The sequence below is a fragment of the Mesoplodon mirus genome (assembly GCF_964341445.2).
Source record: "Mesoplodon mirus genome assembly, chromosome: 2".
NCBI classification, from domain to species: Eukaryota; Metazoa; Chordata; class Mammalia; order Artiodactyla; family Ziphiidae; genus Mesoplodon; species Mesoplodon mirus.
Window position 1 is genome coordinate 195,375,394 of NC_138977.1, and position 20,688 is coordinate 195,396,081.

Here is a 20,688-nt window from a genome sequence, read left to right on the forward strand (position 1 = left end):
ATGATCTTGGGGCAGCTCATCCAAACTTCCCATCAAGCAACTCATTCATTTCCGAGATGTGGCACACAAACAGCAAAATAGTTGCGGGGGAAGGGAAGAGACAGTGGAGATAGGGGTGGGGGGGTGTACAAACAAGCGAAACAGAAAAGAAACCCCCAGGAGAAAGGGATTGTGGAAGCTGAAAACATGGAAATTTTCCACAAAAGAAGTCCAAAATAATATGCAAAATCGGGGAAAAACTTTCAAGAGTTCTCTTCAGTGTAATAATGAAATTCAGATCAGGAAATCCATTCTTTAAGAAAGACCATAAGCAGAGTCGCTCCACTTCAGCAAAACCCACCACAAAGATGGCGGTGGGACGAATCCCCCTCTCCTCCCAAAGCCGGAGGATCTCGCCTCACATTTCCCACAAACCCCTCCGCGCCGCCCCGCTCGCCGAAACCTGCCCGGCCCTCTACGACCACTGCGCACGCGCAGCGCGACGTCACGTGCGCTCCCAGGGCTCAGAAGAGCTGGCAGGAGGGGCCTTGCCAGCTTCCGCCTCCGCGTCGCTTCGGAGGTCGAACGCTGGGATCGCGGTACCTCTGCCGCCGCCGCGGGGCAGCCGGGGTCGCGAGGCCGAGCGAGGGGCGCAGGGCGGCGCGGCCATGGGACTGCGCCGAGCCCGGTGACAGCAGGGATCCGAGCGGCCCGGGCCCTGAGCGCGTCTCCTCCGGGGGGCCTCGCCCTCCTGCTCGCGGGGCCGGGGCTCCTACTGCCGTTGCTGGCGCTGCTGCTAGCGGCGGCGGCGGCCAGGATCATGTCGGGCCGCCGCTGCGCTGGCGGGGGCGCGGCCTGCGCGGGCGCGGCGGCCGAGGCCGTGGAACCGGCCGCCCGGGAGCTGTTCGAGGCGTGCCGCAACGGGGACGTGGAGCGAGTCAAGAGGCTGGTGACGCCAGAGAAGGTGAACAGCCGCGACACGGCGGGGAGGAAGTCCACCCCGCTCCACTTCGCCGCAGGTAACTGGGGCCAGCGCCGCCTCGCCTCGCCCCCAGACCCCACCTGCGCACCCCGGCTCGCAGGCCCGAAACCAGACACAGTGCTCTTCCTGCCCCCGCCCTTCCCCCCTGGGGCTCCGGTCCTGGTCATCTCGACGTCGTCGAGTGGGGACTGAGGAGTCCCCTAGGGGACTAGGGAGCGAGTGTGCCTTACTCACTGGAAGCTGTGGGGGTTTTTGTTCGTTTGTTTGTTTGGGCTTTTTTGCTTTGTTTTGTGTCGACAATACCTGTACCAACTTCCGGTCTTACTACCCTAAAAGGCCTCTGCATACTAGAAAGAGTAGGGACGTAGTAGACCTTGTGATTTAAAGGCCAGTTATCTCCAGAATTTATCGTTCTTGCACATTCCACTATAACTCTTAAAAAGCCTTTGGGTTACGTTCTTAATGCTTTTGTAAAATGCAGGGATGTGATTTAGGAGCAGCAGCTTAATCATTGGCACATTAGCGTTAATAGATTTACCTGGGTAGCAGTCATTAGCAAGTTTCTGGAGACTAGAACTGGAAAGAGTCAAGTTTGGGAGAATTGATATCTGACTTAGGTTGTGTGTGGGCGGGTAATCTCTGCCAGACACGTACAAATTTGGGTGGAAAGTAGTAGAATGCGAGGAAAGATGGTGCAGGTACTCTAGCTTGGATCTAGAATTTAAATTGGGACTATCCTCGCCTCATTCTGAGATTTAGATCGTTTGAATTACGTTTTTTTTTTCAATTTACATCTTATTTCTATAAAGCATTTATACTTTTCACTTTGAGGAAGGATCGTGATTACCTCTATCCTCAAGTGAGCCATGCGCAATTGAAAGCGGGAGTAGAGGCTCATACTTCAGATAATGCTGGTTTTTCACTTCGTGCGTTACATGATTGTTTAAAATAATTTTTTGAAAAAGCAGAAGAGTTATGTTTTTTTTGTTTTGTTTTGTTTTGTTTTGTTTTTGCAGTACGCGGGCCTCTCACTGCTGTGGCCTCTCCCGTTGCGGAGCACAGGCTCCGGACGCGCAGGCTCAGCGGCCATGGCTCACGGGCCCAGCCGCTCCGCGGCATGTGGGATCTTCCCGAACCGGGGCAGGAACCCGTGTCCCCTGCATCGGCAGGCGGACTCTCAACCACTGCGCCACCAGGGAAGCCCAAGAGTATGTTTTAAAGCACTCTTTAAAACATTCTTGGAGTAGGAATGTTGAGCAGAGGAGCATAAGAAAGATTTCCTTGTTCACAGACATTGCTTTTACACTTTTCTACCAGTGGGAGATTTGTTTGTTTTAACCTGTACCTGTTTGAAAATGTAAATACTACTGGGAGGTATGCTTTCTCCATCAATTACAAATTTGTTGGGTTCTCATTGAGGAGCCTTTTAAGGGAGAAGGTTTGGGGGACCGTCGGTGGGAGAACTATAAACAGCCTGTGGGCAGCAGAAAGGGAAGGATGAAGAATACCAAAGTCTAATCTTCTGTTTAGCCATTTTGCTTAAAATTTTGGTGATCAGTGCTGCCTGTCCTCAGCTAATTTGGATTGTCCTGCTTGTCCGTGTAGTAATCATTTAAATAACTGATTTGGCAAACCGTCATAACCAACGATATGTAATCCAAGGGGTAGTGTTACTTATATTCTGTTCACTTGATCCGTGGGATAAAAATAACCAAAGAAGATCTTAGTTGCTACCTTTCAAGAATTTGTTGTATTAATGAGTTCATATCTGAAAATAGTAATATTTAGAGGCTTAAGATTATGGATTAGCTTCTTATTGACCTTATTCCTCCCAACCATCCCACCCTGAGTTCTGTCCCAACATTGCAGAGTACTTTTTACATAGATTTCATGTGGTTTGTTTAGACTGAAATGGAAAACGTATTTTAGGAACCAACTTACCTCTCACAATTTACCCAAATTCTCAGGTACAGGTTATAAGCTTAAGAAGTCAAGGTATAAAAGAAACTAATAAAATAAAAATTACTAATAGTCTACATTAAATCAAAGCTTTAAAGCCCTGCATTTAAACTCAGGTGTATTAGAAACTTTTTTTAATTAGCTCGGTAAATTCAGTCTAAATTATTATTAGATTAATGAGAGAGAACGTGTTTTCTTAATTTTTAAATAAGTGCATCCAGCTGCATTTTTCTTAATATGTGGAGAATATATTTTATGAAATCTTTGTAGGTGGTGAGTTATTCGTTATGTTAATATGCATGTAAGCAGGTTATTGGAAGCTCAATGTAGGTGGGACTGTGTAACTGCCTGACCAAGCAGTTTCTTGTGTTTGTACATTATAGGGTAAGCTATGGGAGGGAAATTTTTTTTAAGCCAATTAAAGCTTGGAGGTTTTATTGGGGGGTAGGATAGACATGATTTTGTCTTTTTGTTTGGATTTCCAAGGAACAGGAATGAAAAATAAAATGAATCACGATAGAACAGATTAGAAAAAATTAGGTCTGTCTTTTCATCTAAAATATTTAGTTCAATTAAAGGAATAATCAATTGTCAGTCCTAAAGGAGTTAAGTTCTTCTATCAAATGAAAAAAGTAATCAACATAAACAGCAACTTTTCTCCTATTGTCTAGATTACATTTCTTAGATAAGCATGCTTTAAGAAGTCACTTCTTACGAGAAAAATTGTTCCCTCTTCAATCCCTCTGCCACCAGCCCCCTACCTACACCCCCCCCACACACACACAGAGGATATGAATGAGTTTTTTGTGACACATTACAAAACTTGTAGAGGCAGGTTGGTGGTAGGAAGGCTACAGCTCTAATTTTGCTAAAAGCAATCACATCTGAAATTCTTGACAGTATAATCCCCTAGAAAACAGCAGATCTCAGTAAAGGAGATTGCTTCTCTGAACTTATTTCTGAAAAATGAAGAGGGACAGAATCTTTGGGAGAAAGTCATCTTGTTGTCCATCATAGCCAAAGAAAGAAATACGCAGTATTCTCAAGAATCTTAGAACTCGGGGGACTGGGCTGTGAGGAATAGAATTCCCTGGCTTGAGAATCTTAAATATTCTTTGGAGTGTGCAGAGAGGTATCATTCAGTAGGAAAATATGTAAAATAATTTATTAGGTTCAAGGAATTCAGGTATAGAGATGGTGGAAAGGAGGTGATACATATGTATGTAGCTAGAGAATGACAGGTTTAAAAAGAACTTGCATTGTTAGAGTTCTAGTTAAACAAGGTAACATTTGTTTTGTATTTGTAGTATGCTACTCAGCCATATACATTGAACTAGTCAGACTTAACTTTATTATATTCAATTATGTGAATTGCATATAAGAGGGGTTTTTTGTTTGTTTGTTTTTTTGTTTTTTTTCCCTGGAAGAGGGGAAATGGAACTAGAGCATCTGGAACTTATTATATAAGCAACTGATATGAAAGCTAGAGTTACTTATTCTAGAGATGAAAGAAGACTAAGGTTAAACAATGTTTCTGTCTTCACATATGTGTAAGATAGTCAAGTAGAAAAGTGAGAGAATATGACTCCTCTGGCCTTGGCAGTCAAAACTAGGGGCTAGTAGGTGAAAGGTTACAAGGAGTCAGACTGCCTTTAACAATCTATTCAACTGTGGGATTGGCTGGAAGTCTCCAAACAGTGGTTGGATTGGCATCTTTCAGAGATGCTGTAGAAAGGATTTCTGTATAGGGTAGGCAATTGGACCAGTAAGTCAGAATCTGACTGGTATAAGAAAGTGGAATGATTCCTCCAATTGAAGATTTTAACAACTCAGCTACCAAAGATATAATAACTTTTGTGATTGCCATTGATATCCTTTCCCAAAATGGTGCTATTGAAGACCTCCAATAATGTTTCAAAAGCATTTCCTTCTTTTGGCTGTAGGTCACCGTCATAATTATGGGAGATGCACAAAATGTACCCACATTTCTTACTTAGGGCTAGAATTATAGACTTTTGTTTCCAGGATTGGTTTTTGCAGTGGGGAATAATTAAATTCTGCATCAGTAGAAAACCCCAGTATCAAATAAAAACCAGTCTATTTAAGAATTCAGAATTTTTTTTTGACTTATCAGATCTCCCAGTATATTATCAAGACTTGAGTTATACCTTTTTCCTCAGCTCTTGATGGATTGAGAGGTAGGCAGTTGACTTCAGTAACAACCAGTCTGGAGTACTTGTTGCAGTATTTCCGCATTCAGGTTGTCAGAGGCCATGGCATCCTTTTCCAGGTTTCTTCCACTCTGACCAGATTATTTGTCCCAAGTTGAGCTAGGCAAAACCTTGTCCCTTGTGTTCCTCATTCTCAAGAAATATACGTGGGAAGTACTTTTTCTGGATCTTAGTAAACTAAAGTTAATAGTAAATGAGAAGTATAAAATGATATTCCTTAAAAAAATCTGACGAGTCCTGGCTGTGTAAGTCAAGCTGAAGGCTGCTTGATTATACATTCCCATCTCCTAGGCCACAGGAGCCTTCTCTGTTTGATGGTATTTGTTGACATTTTCTGTTTCTGAATGTTTTCTTCTGACAAAGCCCTACATGACACTAGCCTACCTTTAGGTTGGCAAGACATCACTGTCATTTCGTATTGGACCAGCTGCATCATCAGTGGCCCATTCCACCTTTGGACTGTAAAAAGGGGGAGGTGATGGCTCTCAGTGAAACTTCCTAAGAGTCTAAGTTGGTTTTTCTGTAGTGACTTACAGTGCTTCACAGCTTTCTGGAAGCCATTCAGATGAAAGCATGTTTCCAGTAGAGCAGCAAAATATGATACTGTTAACAATAGTCATGGCTGGCAAGACAGTTCCTGGGACTGCTGAAACTGATGGCATCTAGACTGTAACAAAACTTGACAAAAGAGAAATTGAATAGACTACTTTTCTTAGTCATCACAAATCATTAACTTCATATTTTCTGTGGAGGTCGTTTGCTTACTGTTCCAACAAAGTATTAGCTATGCACCAAACAAATGTTTATCAAATCCTCCTATATACCAGATACTAGCCTTGTCCAGTAGACAGAAATGAACAGGGGACAGTGCCTGCCATTAAGTAACACAGTTTATTGATCAGCAGATTTACTTTCCAAATAAGCCTGTTTGGTTTCATTGTCAGTGCTTTATAGTGGATTCAAACTCAGTATATGATTTCATCAGGATTTTCATGTTTGAAGATGAGTGCTATTCCATAATTATAAAATAAACCACAATGTATCCTGAGCAGCCATGACTGCTAACTGTAGGCTTCTGATTCCTTTATAAAGAGATCCTTAGGATATGAAGATAGGCATTGACTCTAAGGATATGCCTATTCATGTTTTACCTGGCCAGTGAGAGCATGAACAGAATATACCTTGCAAAACTATTTTTTCTTCAAGAAATGAGTACTTAACAGAAGTGCTTTGAACTATTCTTGACACTGTAATAATGGGGATTTTATCATGAATTAGCCCTCAGAGTTTGGGAAGCCATGTAAAGCTAAGGTTTCACCAAACTTCCAAAAGTAGAAGATTTTAAAATTTGAAATAGCTTCCTGCTGACCCCCTCTGAATAATTCCTTTCATGTCAAGAAGTGGCTTCAAACATTCAAAATCTCAGACTCTTATCTGCTGTCTCAGGATAGCAGCATGACCTCTGCACACATATTATATAGTCCTTACGCTGTGACTTGGAAAACATGCTGATCTGTCAGTCAGTCTCCAGATGGGTGTCAGACGTCTTAATGGCTAGGAAATCATGTTGATACAGTTATTGAAGTAGAAGTCATCTGTGTCTTGGACTGTTGGTAACTATGTAGATAAAATCACCTTAACCCTTTCTCCCTGTGTCTCCTCCCTAGCTAAAACTTCAATTTCAGTGTTTAGTCAGATGCATCAGTATCGATTCTCTCTCTTCTCTTCTCAATGGTATTTTAACAGAAGGCTTCACTTGACCTTTCTTCAGCTTGATCACTGATCCTTTGGAACCAGATATCTTCCTAATTGACACTATCTGTTGTAACAACTAGATGTTCTACTACACCTATTTCTATGCCCACCTCACACTCCTTTTTTGGGAAGTTACTCTGTGAGTCACCATTTTGACTACTTCAGATGTGTCGATTACCACTGAAGAAATAGTGATCCTTCTCAAAGTGCTTGGGCACATCAAGTAACTTTCCAAAGAAAGAGATACCTTTACTAATTTTTCTTTATGTTGATTCCTTTTCTCTTACTCTCCAACCTAAGTCTTTTTTAAAAGCTTTTCTTCCAGGTGGGTGTTGCATGGCTGGGATAGCAGAGCCATTGACTGGGGCAGCTGTGGGTGGCTCACTTGGGAGGACAGTGTGATCAACAGTACCCAGGCTGTGGTAAAGAAGATTCAGGTCAGAGCATAGTGGCAGCAGGTTTGGCCTTGCCCTCCTTGAAATATTCCCTCGTGGCTTCTGCAGTGCCATTCTTTCTTAGTTTTATTTCTCAGTCTCCTTTTCTCATACCGTGATATATTAATTCAGCACATATCAACAAATTGCTATGTGCCATGCAGTGTGAAGGACACTGGGGAAGTAATGATGAACCAAGATAGACATTGATCCTCCTTTTATGGAACTTGAGAGTCCAGGAGATAAGTACTAAACAGTAATTACAAGTTTTAATAAGTGCCAGAGGATACTGCTGTGAACAACAAAGACAAAAACTCCTGTGTTTTTTTCTGAAGTTTGCATTCTAGTGAAGGAGAGGGGAAAACCAACTGAATTGAATGTGTCGGTGTGCTGAATGGTCTGTAAATAGAATGCTCAGGGTTGGCCTTCTTAAGGTGGAGACATTTAAACAGATTAGACAATGAGTAGAAATGAGGGATGCAAAGAGCAAGGGAGGAGTCCAAGCAGACAGGCAGCATGTACCACTGAAGTAAGGTTGGCATACTTGATGAATTGAAAGAAAGCTGGATCACAGCTCAGAAAGGGAAGAGTGGTATGAAATGAAGTTTGAGAAGGCGGTAATGGCCAGTTCATTCAGTAGACCTTGTAGGCCATGGGAGCGTGATTGAATTTTATTCTAAGCAGCAGTGGGAAGCTAGTGAATTATTTTAAATAGGGGTATGATATGATGATTGTGTTTAAAAGATCTCTGGGGGGCTTCCCTGGTGGTGCAGTGGTTGAGAGTCTGCCTGCCGATGCAGGGGACACGGGTTCGTGCCCCGGTCTGGGAGGATCCCACATGCCATGGAGTGGCTGGGCCCGTGAGCCATGGCCACTGAGCCTGTGCGTCCGGAGCCTGTGCTCTGCAACGGGAGAGGCCACAACAGTGAGAGGCCCGCGTACCATGAAAAAAAAAAAGATCTCTGGGGACAGAGTAGAAATGAGAGGCCCAATTAAGGAGACTTTTGCAATAGTTCAGGTTGGAGACAGTGGGTTGGGGCAGTGTCGGTGGAATGAAGAGAAGTTAGGGAACATGTTGAGTCTGAGATGCCTTTGAAATACCCAGGTGGAAATATGTCCAGTAAACAGTCTGGAATTCAGGTGAAAAGTCTAGACTGGAGATTTAAATTTGCGGGTTATATATCTATGTGGTGCTTAAAGTCACAGGAGAAGATGAGATCATCTAAGAGGGGAAAAGAGGGTAGAGAACTGAGTCTTGAGGAATCCTGGCGTTAAAAATGGGGTGGAATAAGCAAGAAGCCCCCAGGGAAGTAGGACATGTCCAAAACTTGAATTCCTCATCTTTTGCCATGAACCTGTTTTGGCTGCAGCCTTCCCCATCTGAGTTGATGCCAACTCCACCACTCCATTTCTTAGTCCAGAAACCTTGGAGTCATCCATGACTCCCCTCTCAGCCCCACCCTCTCTTAACCTCCTCACTCTTACCCTCACCCCACATCCAATCTGTGAGCAAACTGTGCAGGCTCTACCTTCAGAGTACCCAGAATCTGTTACTTAATATTCTGACAAGTTCCACCACATTATGGTCCAAACCACCATAATCTCTCATCTACTTCTATCCTAAACCCCCTTAAATCTAGTCTCAATACAACAGCCAGAGTGTACTTTTCAAATATAAGTCATATCATGTAATTTACCAGCTCAAAACCCTGCAGTGACACTCCCTTTTTCCTCAGAGTAAAAAAGCCACAGTTCTTACAGTGGTCCTCAAGCCTCTCTAGCTGGTCCTCATTACTTCTAACCTCATCTCCTGCTATGCTACCCCTTTCTCACTTGGCTCCATTTACTCTGGCCTTCTAACTGTTGGTCAGTAGGGCTAACACTCTCTCTTTCAGGTCTTTCATCAAATATCACCATCTCAGTAAGGCCTATGATGACCTCCCTGTTCCATTTTATGACCCACTCCATACACACACCCTGATCACTTCTTTTTTTTTTTTTTTTTTTTTTGTGGTATGTGGGCCTCTCACTGCCGTGGCCTCTCCCATTGCGGAGCACAGGCTCCGGACGCGCAGGCTCAGCGGCCACGGCTCACGGGCCCAGCCACTCCGCGGCATGTGGGATCTTCCCCGACTGGGGCACGAACCCGTGTCCCCTGCATCGGCAGGCGGACTCTCAACCACTGCGCCTCCTGATCACTTCTTATTCTACTCTTTCTCTAATTACCTTTTTTTAAAAAATATTTATTTATTTATGTATTTGGCTACACCAGACCTTCATTGCAGCACACGGTATCTTTGGTTGCAGCATGCGGGCTCTTAGTTGCAGCATGCATGTGGGATCTAGTTCCCTGACCAGGGGTTGAACCTGGGCCCCCTGCACTGGGAGCGTGGTTTCTTAACCACTGGACCACCAGGGAAGTCTTCCTCTAATTACCTTCTAACCTACTCATTTTGTGCATTTGTTGTTCATCTCCCCCACCTCCATAGAAATTCCTCAAAGACAGAGATTTGGCCTGTTTTGTACACTAGTATGTCCCAGGCACCCAGAAAAGTGTCCATTACATGGTTGATATTGCCTGATCATTTGTTAAATGAACAGATGAAACAAGGAAAACCCAGGAGTGTGTGATATGGAAACTCGGAGAGATGTTTCACAAGGGAGGGAGTAGTCAGTTGTCAAATGTTGCTGAGAGGTCTAGTCAGATGAGGAAAAAAGGCTTGTGCGCCCCCATGTTCACTGCAGCATTATTTTTCTTTCTTTTTTTTTAAATTGAAGTATAGTTAATTTATAATGTGTTAGTTTCTGGTTACTGCAGAGTGATTCAGTTTTATATATGTGTGTGTGTGTATATGTATATATATTCTCTTTCATATTCTTTTCCATTATAGTTTATTACAACATATTGAATAAAGTTCCCTGTGCTATACAGTAGGACCTTGTTATTTATCTGTTTTACATGTAGTAGTTTGTATCTGCTAATCACAAACTCCTAATTTGTCTCACACACACACACCCCATTTCCCCTTTGGTAACCATAAGCTTGTTTTCTATGTCTGTGAGTTTGTTTCTGTTTTATAAATAGGTTCATTTGTATCATATTTTAGATTCCACATATAAGCGATATCAAATGATATTTGTCTTATCCATTCATCTGTCCATGGACATTTAGGTTGCTTCCATGTCTTGGCTATTGTAAATAGTGCCACTGCAGCATTATTTACAATAGCCAAGACATGGGAAAAAAAAACTTAAGTGTCTATCAAGGGATGAATGGATAAAGAAACTGAGGTGTATATACACAATGGAATATAATTCAGCTGTAAAAAAAAAAAAAAAAATGGGGCTTCCCTGGTGGCGCAGTGGTTGAGGGTCCGCCTGCCGATGCAGGGAGTGCGGGTTCGTGCTCCGGTCCGGGAGGATCCCGCGTGCCGCGGAGCGGCTGGGCCCGTGAGCCGTGGCCGCTGGGCCTGCGCGTCCGGAGCCTGTGCTCCGGGGTGGGAGGGGCCACAGCAGTGAGAGGTCCGCGTACCGCAAAAAAAAAAAAAGAATGAAATCTTCCATTTGCAACAACATGAATGGACTTTGAGGGCATTATGTTATGTGAAATTAAGTCCTGGGGATGAAATGTACAGCATGATGACTATAGTTAATAATACTGTATTATATATTTGAAAGTTACTAAGAGAATAGATCTTAAAAGTTCTCATCACAAGAAAAAAAAATTTTAACTATGCGTGGTGATAGATGTTAACTAGATGTATTGTGGTGTCCATTTTGCACTATATAAGTATCAAATCATTATGTTGTGCACCTGAAACTAATATAACCTTATATGTCAATTATATCTCAATTTTTTTCTAAGGCAAAAAAAATTGCATTGAATCTATTGCCTGAAAGCAGCTTGAAAAACACTAGTCTATAGGACAAAATCCATACACCACCTTAGTGTGGCTTGTAAGGTTCTTCCTCATCTGGCTTCTGCCTACTTAGGCATTCTATGTCCTGGCTACTATGAATGATTAGCTCTTTCACACTTCAATGCCTGTGTACATTTTATTTCTTCTGCTTCAACTGCAGAGCTCTTTCCTTGCTTAGCTTTTTCCCACTCCCTATCTCTTTTCTCCTCACCTCACTTCTCCTCTCATTTTCCTAATGATCCCTTCATTTTTCTGTAAGCCTTCAGCTCACATGTCATCACTGGACTCTCCTTTGGGATAATCCTTCCTGTTCTCTGTTTTCCCCCAATTAGGTATTCTCTTCTTTGAGTTCTAGTAGCATTTTCTATACACCTCTTTTATGACAGTTATAGTATATTGAGATTACTGTTCCTCCACATCCTAAATTGTAAACTCTTTGAGCTTAGGGAGAATCAAAGATCGAGAATAGGGAGTATCAAAGACACCCACCTCTGTGACATAGAGCTTAGAATATTTAGACAAAACAAAACAAAACAGTTAATCTCTTCAGTCATCTAACTCTTCCCTCAGTTGCAGCCAGGCCAGCCTCAGACATACACCTTGGAAACATTGTATGTCGTTGCTTTCTCATTCAACTCCACTCTGGTCTTCTTAGAAGGACTATATTCAGGCTTGGTGGTTTTAAGAATATTCTGATAAAATTTCAGATGAATGTAAAGGTCTTTTCTCTCTCTCCCAATATACAGGTATGTCTCCCCAACTGCTTTAACATATGCCTGAAATCCTTTTCTTTTTACTATTAACTGTAAAAAGATTTTAGGTGCTGTTACGTGGGAATGGTAAAAGATTGAAACTCATTGGTACTAAATCTATTAACCAGTATAAATGAGTTGTCAGACTTCTTTGGTTTTTTTTCCTTACGGGGGCAATTGCAGCAGAACTGTGGGACATGGGTTTTTAAAGAAGGCCTCCTGCCTAGGCAGAAGTTGCTTGTGTTGTGCAAGTGGCAAAGTAAGGGCTCCTTTGAAGACACCTCATATCACACTTCTGCCTAGTATCACCTCTCTCTATCTTCACTACATAGACAAATACAAACATTTTTGTTGCTGTCTCATAGTCCCCCAGTTCAATAGAAACATTTTATGAGATAGATGTGGGAAAGGGATTCTAGCAAGAGTTGGTTAGTATATACTTTGAATACCTGAAAATGTCTGCCCACAAAATATGCAGAACTCGTTATTTGCAAAATTGAATGCTGTTGTAGAGTGGGAAATGTTTGAACTTCGGGCTTTCAGTCACTAATTTCATAACCTTCCTCTGAAGTTAGCAGTAGTACTACCTAATGCATTGGAGAGACCCTTTGACTTTCTAATTAAGATTAGTTAGTGATATATTTCATCAATGAATTCTTGAATCTGTTACTGTTCTGCATCCAAAAACATTTTAGCATGGCTTGTACTTATTGATTCTAATTTGATATATTTTCTTTGGAGAACTTAAATGTGGATCATTTGTTTTCTTCTAGGTTTTGGACGGAAAGATGTAGTTGAATATTTGCTTCAGAATGGTGCAAATGTCCAAGCACGTGATGATGGGGGGCTTATTCCTCTTCATAACGCATGCTCTTTTGGTCATGCTGAAGTAGTCAATCTCCTCTTGCGACATGGTGCAGACCCAAATGCTCGTGATAATTGGAATTATACTCCTCTCCATGAAGCTGCAATTAAAGGAAAGATTGATGTTTGCATTGGTAAGACTGTTTACATTCCAGAATTTTTCTGAAATAGTTTGTAACTATTCTCAATCTTAATTGAATTCATTTGTTAATGTGATCAGATTCTGCCAGGCTGAATTTAAGTATTTAAGAACATTTCGTGATTAATCCAACCACTGTTTACTGAGTGTCTTTTTGTATGTGGTACTGAGCTTAAATATTTTAGAGAACAGAGTAGTACAGAATTTCTCTTCTCTAGAAATATGGATTCTCTTGGGAATAACACACACACAAAGAACCAGCTGAAGGTGTGGTGGAAGTGAACAGAGTGTTAGAGGATAATGAGTGCAGTGACTGGGCTGGAGTTGAGTCACTCCTTCCTGAGTCTTCCCAGGAAGTACTGGGGAGAAAGGTCAAAAAGGTAGGTAGTGACTTCTTTATAAGAAGCTTCGGATTCCAGGGTAAGGAGCTTGATATTGTTACGTAGATAGTTTGGAATCATTGATAACTTTTAAGGAGGGGACAGTGTGGTGAGAGCAGTATATTTTAGAAAGAGTGATCTGGTAGAGGGCTGAGTAGAAAGGATGGCATTAGGGAGACTAGCTAGGAAGCTGTAGAATAATGTAGATGAGAAATGATGAAGGCATGAACTAGGGTGGTTGTAGGAGAGTAGAAATGGCAGGATAAGTAAAGAAGCATTTGAAGGAAAAACTGTCAGTCATTTAGGATACTTTAATGAATGAAATAGAATTTGCTTAACAGATTGGTCACTGACAGGAAATTATATGCGAGAAGGCTGCTTATTTGAGAATTGTCATTAACCCGGTATTGACTTTTCTGAGCTTAACAGAGTCAGAGATTTTGGACTGCTACCTTACCTCTGTTTCCTGATGCAAAACAGGGACACTTGAAATCCTTGAGACAGATAGAAAACCAGTTCTGTGCACTAGGAAAAGTCTAGGGACTCTATGCTAGACTTAAATTGTTCTTTCTCGCTCTCCCAGCCCCCCACCAACCCAAATCACTTTATACTGAAGTCATGAGCTTAGTTTAAATTAGGTTAGGTAATTTATAAAGATAAGAAAAGGATTACCTAGTAACCTCTGTCCAGTTCTCCTTTCCTGTGTGTTATCTTTTTTTGGTTGTTTTTGCCCTTTGTGTTACCTGCCCTCTGCTCAGAATCCTTTTCTGGTACCTGAGTTTCAGGCATATAAATAATTAGCTTTAATAATGTAGGGTTTTCCAAATATAGTTATAGATCTGCACTGTCCAGTATGGTAGTTGAAGACTTGTAATGTGGCTAGTTCAAATTGAGATGTACTGTAAGGGGAAAATACATACCAGATTTCAAATATCAGTACAAAGAAAAGGAATGCAAAATATCTCAATTTTATATTGCTTACAATGTAAATGTAAATATTGAAATGACAATATTTGGGGTATATTGGATTAAATAAAATATGTTAAAATTAACTTGTTTCTTTTCATTTTTATAATCTGGCTGCTAGAAAATTTTAAATTACTAATGTGGCCCACACTTTATTTCTATTGGACATCACTGTTAGAGATAGGAGTACAGTGGAATGAACATTAACCCTATAAAGGAACAGAAGCTGAGCTTCCCTTTTTGCATGTATTTGCCTGTCTTTCCCCAGCTCCTTATTTATAGAGTGTGATGGAATATCTTTATATAACCAAATAACAATATGTACAGAGTATAGCACAAGTCTTTTTATGCTTTTGGGGTTGTAATGTAGCAGTTTTGATTGGGGGTTTGTTAACTCTGCAGAGTGTTTTTTTCTTCCTTTTTTTTTTTTTTTAATCCCGCAGATCCCTCTTCCTGGGCTATTCACAGCTTTAGAAATTTCATTTTTGCTATTATAGAGTAATCTTTCTAGGCAGTGTTCATTTGGTGTGAGAAAACAAGCTTTCAAGTAAACTTGCCTTTTAGTTCTTTACCTGTCCTTAGTCACTTGTTTAGCAAAGGAAAATCTGACATTGAGCTTAGGGGAGATAAATGAAATGTGTCTAATACATTAAATAATGGAATATTTTATATATTCTTATCTTTAAAATATAACATTTACCATACTATCAGGATATAAAAAGTCTTTAAATTACTTTGAGACTTCTGGACCAGAATTTTTGAGAAAATGATTTATTAAAATCAAATTGTCACAATTACCATTTTGAAAGGTAGTGTTGCTGTTTTGCAGTGCTCTTACAGCATGGAGCTGAGCCAACCATTCGAAATACAGATGGAAGGACAGCATTGGATTTAGCAGACCCGTCTGCCAAAGCAGTGCTGACTGGTAAGTCTACATACTCTCTTTGGGTATTCTGGGAAGAATATAAAGAATGAACTTGCTAGGTAGACAGTCAGTTAATGACCTCAGTGAGATTTTTTTTAATAGTATCAGTTCAGTTGCTATTCTTTTTTTTTTTTTTTTTTTGTGGTACACGGGCCTCTCACTATTGTGGCCTCTCCTGTTGCGGAGCACAGGCTCCCGACACGCAGGCTCAGCGGCCACGGCTCACGGGCCCAGCCACTCCACGGCATGTGGGATCCCCCCGGACCGGGGCACGAACCCGTGTCCCCTGCCTGCATCGGCAGGCAGACCCTCAACCACTGCGCCACCAGGGAAGCCCTCAGTTGCTATTCTTTTTTGCGTCTGAAGAGTTGACATTTGATTCTTGTCTAAGGAAGGTAAAGTTTTCTGTTTTTTTTAATTAGCTTTTAAATTTGTGATTCCTGCCTTATTGGGGGCAGGTGTGGTAGATAATTGTGTGTTAGTAATCATTCTCTTGCTTTTCTAAAAAGGATTCTGGGCACATCAATTTCAGTACCATGAAGAGTGAGAATTATTGTGTTCTACTGGAACATATTCATGTGCTTGCAACCTATTAAGATATATAAGGCTGTGGTCCCTAGGTTTAGGTTTATTTTAGACTGTCAGGCTTTTTTGAGTGGTAGTATCTACTTCACATATTTTCTCCCTTACCAGAGTATTTCCTCTGAAGCAACTCTCTGCCATATTATTTTTTGGATTCTTATCTACTCTGTGATCACCATTAGAATTATGTCTAATAGTCAAGAGCTTGAGGGGCTCTGCTTTGAGCTTTTGTGCTTGGGCTTTGTGATATTTCTTCTGGTATTACCGAGAAAATTTAGACTAGTCCCCTAAAAGAGTACTAGAAAAGTGAGCTATTGTAACCAACAATTCAGTGTTCATTTCCTCCTTCCCTATTCCATGCTATTCCCTACTTTTACCTTTGTTAAAAATCTTGGGGCTTGGGCTTCCCTGGTGGCGCAGTGTTTGAGAATCTGCCTGCCAATGCAGGGGACACGGGTTCGAGCCCTGGTCTGGGAAGATCCCACATGTCACGGAGCAACTGGGCCCATGAGCCACAACTACTGAGCCTGCACGTCTGGAGCCTCTGCTCCGCAACAAGAGAGGCCGCGATAGTGAGAGGCCCGTGCACCGCGATGAAGAGTGGCCCCCACTTGCCACAACTAGAGAAAGCCCTCGCACAGAAACGAAGACCCAACACAGCCATAAATAAATAAATAAATTAATTAATTAAAAAAAAAAAAAACTTGGGGCTCAAAAGAAGCCTTGCACAGCAATCAATATACACTTCATATTATGGACACCAGTTAGGATTTCGTTTAAGCAAATAAATAAACACTTATTATGTTAATTTAAATTGTATCGATTTTAAAGTTTTTGCTTGTATTCATTTGTAAATATAAAGGCTATAGGCATAAGGAGTTTATTTAGTCCTGTTCTTGTGTGTATATATATATATTTTTTTAATTTATTTTATTTATTTATTTTTGGCTGTGTTGGGTCTTCATTGCTGCGTGTGGGCTTTTCTTTGGTTACAGCAAGCGGTGGCTACTCTTTGTTGAGGTACGCGGGCTTCTCATTGCAGTGGCTTCTCTTGTAGCGGAGCATGGGCTCTAGGCATGCGGGCTTCAGTAGTTGTGGCTCACAGGCTCTAGAGAGCAAGCTCTGTAGTTGTGACGCACAGGCTTAGTTGCTCCGTGACATGTGGGATCTTCCCGGACCCGGGCTCAAACCTGTGTCCCCTGCATTGGCAGGCAGATTCTTAACCACTGTGATACCAGGGAAGCCCTATTTGTATATATTTAAAGCAGCATTGTAATAAAACAATTTTAGTGTAGAAGAATCTTCTGGATTCATAAAAATGTTAATGATTATGTTCCATTGGTGATGCTATAGAGTATCTTTTGTAATTTCTGTGATACTGTTATATTTTTATATTGGATTTTGTTTTGTTCTGATTTTGAATGAAGTTGTGAATGCATTTTGTCTGTTAGACAAGTAACATTGGTTTTATGAAATTTGAGGAGTAAAAAAGAAATGGAAAAGGTTATCCATAACCTACCCCCTAAGACAAACTTTGTTAAAATTTTGATTTATTTCCTTCTTGGCTTTCCTCTTTCTGTGCATATTGTTTTCATATAGTTGTGGTAATGTTTCATTATATAACACTGAATCTCTTTTTTTCACTTTCATAACAAAGGTATTCTGTCTGTCTTCATATAAATATTTTTAAACTGCACAGTATTCTGTTGATTAACTATTTTCCATTTATTGGAAATTTATTTCCAGTTTTTTCTACTTTAAATATAGTTCACTGAGCATCTTTATGCATAAAACTGACATTACTTCTGTAATTAAATTTTTTTTAATTTCTGCTTTCTTTTTTTCCCCTAATTCACAGGTGAATATAAGAAAGATGAACTCTTGGAGAGTGCCAGGTGTGTACTCGTGTTATAAATATGTATCATAAATATTTCACCATTTAATTTTTAATTTTTTAATTTAATTTTTTTTTTTTTACAATAAGCAGACTCTCTAAAAGAGAATGAATTTTTTTTTAATGGTCACATACATGTCTCCAGATAGGACCTGATAAAGAATACAAATTGCTAATACATTTTTTTGTACACTAGGAGTGGCAATGAGGAAAAAATGATGGCTCTGCTGACACCATTAAATGTCAACTGCCATGCAAGTGATGGCAGAAAGGTACTTCCTTTTGCAACTAAGTTTGTGTGCATCTCCTGGTAACATGAAATTGTGTTTATCTCTTAACTTAAAACATTTGACAAAAATGCTGATATTTTCTTTTAAGCAATAATTTGGATTAATTCTTAACCTTAGTAAAACTTTGTTAATAATAAACATTTAGGTAGTTTCCTGTTTGCAATAGTGAACTTATAAACTATTATACTATGCCTTTGGTATATAGTTGGATTTTGTAAAACCAGATTATTACTGTTATTTAGACAATGAAGTTATAAAGGTTTTTCTGGATTTCTGGTTTTATATTTGGATTTTTACCTTTTCATGCATATTTTTTAGCTATTGAATTTTATTAATTTGTCTGTTTAACATTTCAGTCAACTCCATTGCATTTGGCAGCAGGTTACAACCGAGTAAAGATTGTACAGCTGTTGTTACAACATGGAGCTGATGTTCATGCTAAAGATAAAGGGTAAATAAACATTTAAACAAAAATGAGGATTTCTTAAGTGTTACTGTCCTTGTGATAATCTCTGTAATCTTGTAAAAATCATATTTTTTACTAAACGGCATAAAACATTTATTGAGCTTTTATAATATGCAGATTGCTCTGAGAGCACAGGGAATTAATTATAAAACCTTAAGGCCACCACCCATAGGTCTTACACTGTACTCTAGGAGGCATGAAAAGATACCTAACAGTATAGGTTCTCTACTAAGTGTGAGGTGATAAATAGAAAAGGATAGCACTTATAGGAGTTCTTAGGAGGGAATGCTCAGTGCTGGCTGTAGTGGTTGAGAAACCCTTCTGGAGGAGGTGATACTTGACCTGGACTTAGTTCAAGAAAGCAGAGAGTTTAGGAAACGGCACTCTCTGCAAGAGAATTGATGTGAGAGAAGGTGCTAAAACAGATACTGCAGCATATCTTAAGAAACAATGACTAGACCAATGTGGCTGAAGCCTATGATTAATACAGGAGATAAGTAAAGGTTAGGGTTGGAGAAGTAGGTAAGAACCGGCTTTTAAAGAACTTGGTATTCTAGCCTAGGGAATTCAAGCTTGATTCTGTGAGCCACAATAGCTGTTGAAGGATCTTAAGCAAGGGGAATGATTCTTCTAAAAAAGGAGTTTTATGAAAAGAGGAGTTTTAGGAAACACACTCTGGCAACAATGTGTAGGGTAGATTGAAGAAGGAGACTAGAGGCAAAAAGAGCAGTTAGGAGAGTGAGCATTGTAGGGGTTCAGGCGTAATAAGATCTGCAATAGTAGTGGCAGAGGAAATGGAAATAAAAAGAAGGCACAGACGCAAGAGATATTACAGCGTAAGAATGGTCAAGGTTTGTTGAATATCTGGATGTGATGAGGAGAATAGTAGAGATTATTACATTTCATATTCTGAAGCTGAATGAGTGAGACCCAGTGATACACATACTGAAATCCAGTAGAGAAAATGAATTATCCTGGAGGGGGGAAACATTGCGTTCACTTTTAGAAGTCTTGGTTTTATGAGATGATGATGGGAACTCGGGTGGAGGTAGCTAGTAGATAGTTGGGAATGAAATTGGTGCTCAGGTAAGTGAGAAATCATAATCAAAATGGTGAGGAAAGCCATGAGCCTCTACAGAGAAGACTGATAGAACCAAAGACTAAGCCATGGGTGGCCCTCACTCAGCGGTGGCCATCCCTCAGCAGCGGCCATCATGATGATGTCTGTGGCGATTAGTGAGTGATTCCCAAGGAGGAGCAACTTACAGATATAATTCAGGATTTTAAGGTTCTGCTGTACCTTCCTATATAGAAAGTTCTTCCTCCATTGCTGTCATGAAGGAATTGGGTTTTATATTACGGAATATAGCAATTTACCTTACAGAATCTTTAAAAAAAAAAGTTTCAAAGAAGAGCCAGTGTTTGAGCTCTGAGTTTGGAAAAGATGTATAGAAGTCAGAAGGGAGGGAAATCTATCCCATTATACCCAGGGGATACTATGGAGTTCAGGGAACTTTAAGTGGTTTAGCATACTGTTATCGAAGGGTAAGGCTAGAGAGTCAGATCATTGTATGCCAGGCTAAACAGTTGGAGCCATCATTTGAAAGCAAGGAAGTAGCAGTGAAGGACATGAAAACGAGGACTAACCATATCAGATTTACCTTTTAGAAAAATCTGGCTATAGCTTGGAGGATAAATTGAAGGGGGGCCTATTTCAGTAGTACAGGGAGAAATAAACAAGGCCCAAACTAAGGGGATGGCAGTAACAGTGGGGGCAGGGGTGGGGGGGGTGGATTTGAAAGAGACTTGGGCGTTAGAATTGTTAGGACTTAGGGTTCAAATACATATTATTAAGTTTTATACACTTTTGTTAGACGGTCACATAAGCTATTTGCTAGTTAAATTTGCGTAAATTTAATTAAAATTAAAGCCTAGGGAATCTGTAATAACACAGGGTTTTCCCCCTTCTCGTATTGTAGTGACCTGGTGCCCCTGCACAATGCTTGTTCCTATGGTCATTATGAAGTAACTGAACTTCTGGTCAAGGTTAGTTCTTGCATACTTTTCTTATAAAAAATTACTTGAAATACATAGTATATATGTCTTCTTTGTGTTTTTAGTGCTTGGTGGATATAGAAGGAGTATTTATAATCATTACAAAATGTGGCTG

General features: G+C 40.5%; 1 protein-coding gene across 3 annotated transcripts in view; it reads left to right on the forward strand.

The window, feature by feature from the left end:
- The first annotated feature begins 505 nt into the window (after positions 1-505).
- TNKS2 (tankyrase 2) overlaps positions 506-20,688 on the forward strand; it is a 62,555-nt gene continuing 42,372 nt past the window's right edge. For all 3 annotated transcript variants that reach the window (XM_082604053.1, XM_082604054.1, XM_082604052.1), the window contains exons 1-7: positions 506-998; positions 12,786-13,010; positions 15,191-15,286; positions 17,727-17,763; positions 17,959-18,034; positions 18,409-18,503; positions 20,498-20,564. In XM_082604053.1, coding sequence (XP_082460179.1) covers positions 800-998; positions 12,786-13,010; positions 15,191-15,286; positions 17,727-17,763; positions 17,959-18,034; positions 18,409-18,503; positions 20,498-20,564 — 795 coding nt within the window. In that variant the 5' untranslated portion in view covers positions 506-799. The remainder of the gene's footprint in view (positions 999-12,785; positions 13,011-15,190; positions 15,287-17,726; positions 17,764-17,958; positions 18,035-18,408; positions 18,504-20,497; positions 20,565-20,688) is intronic.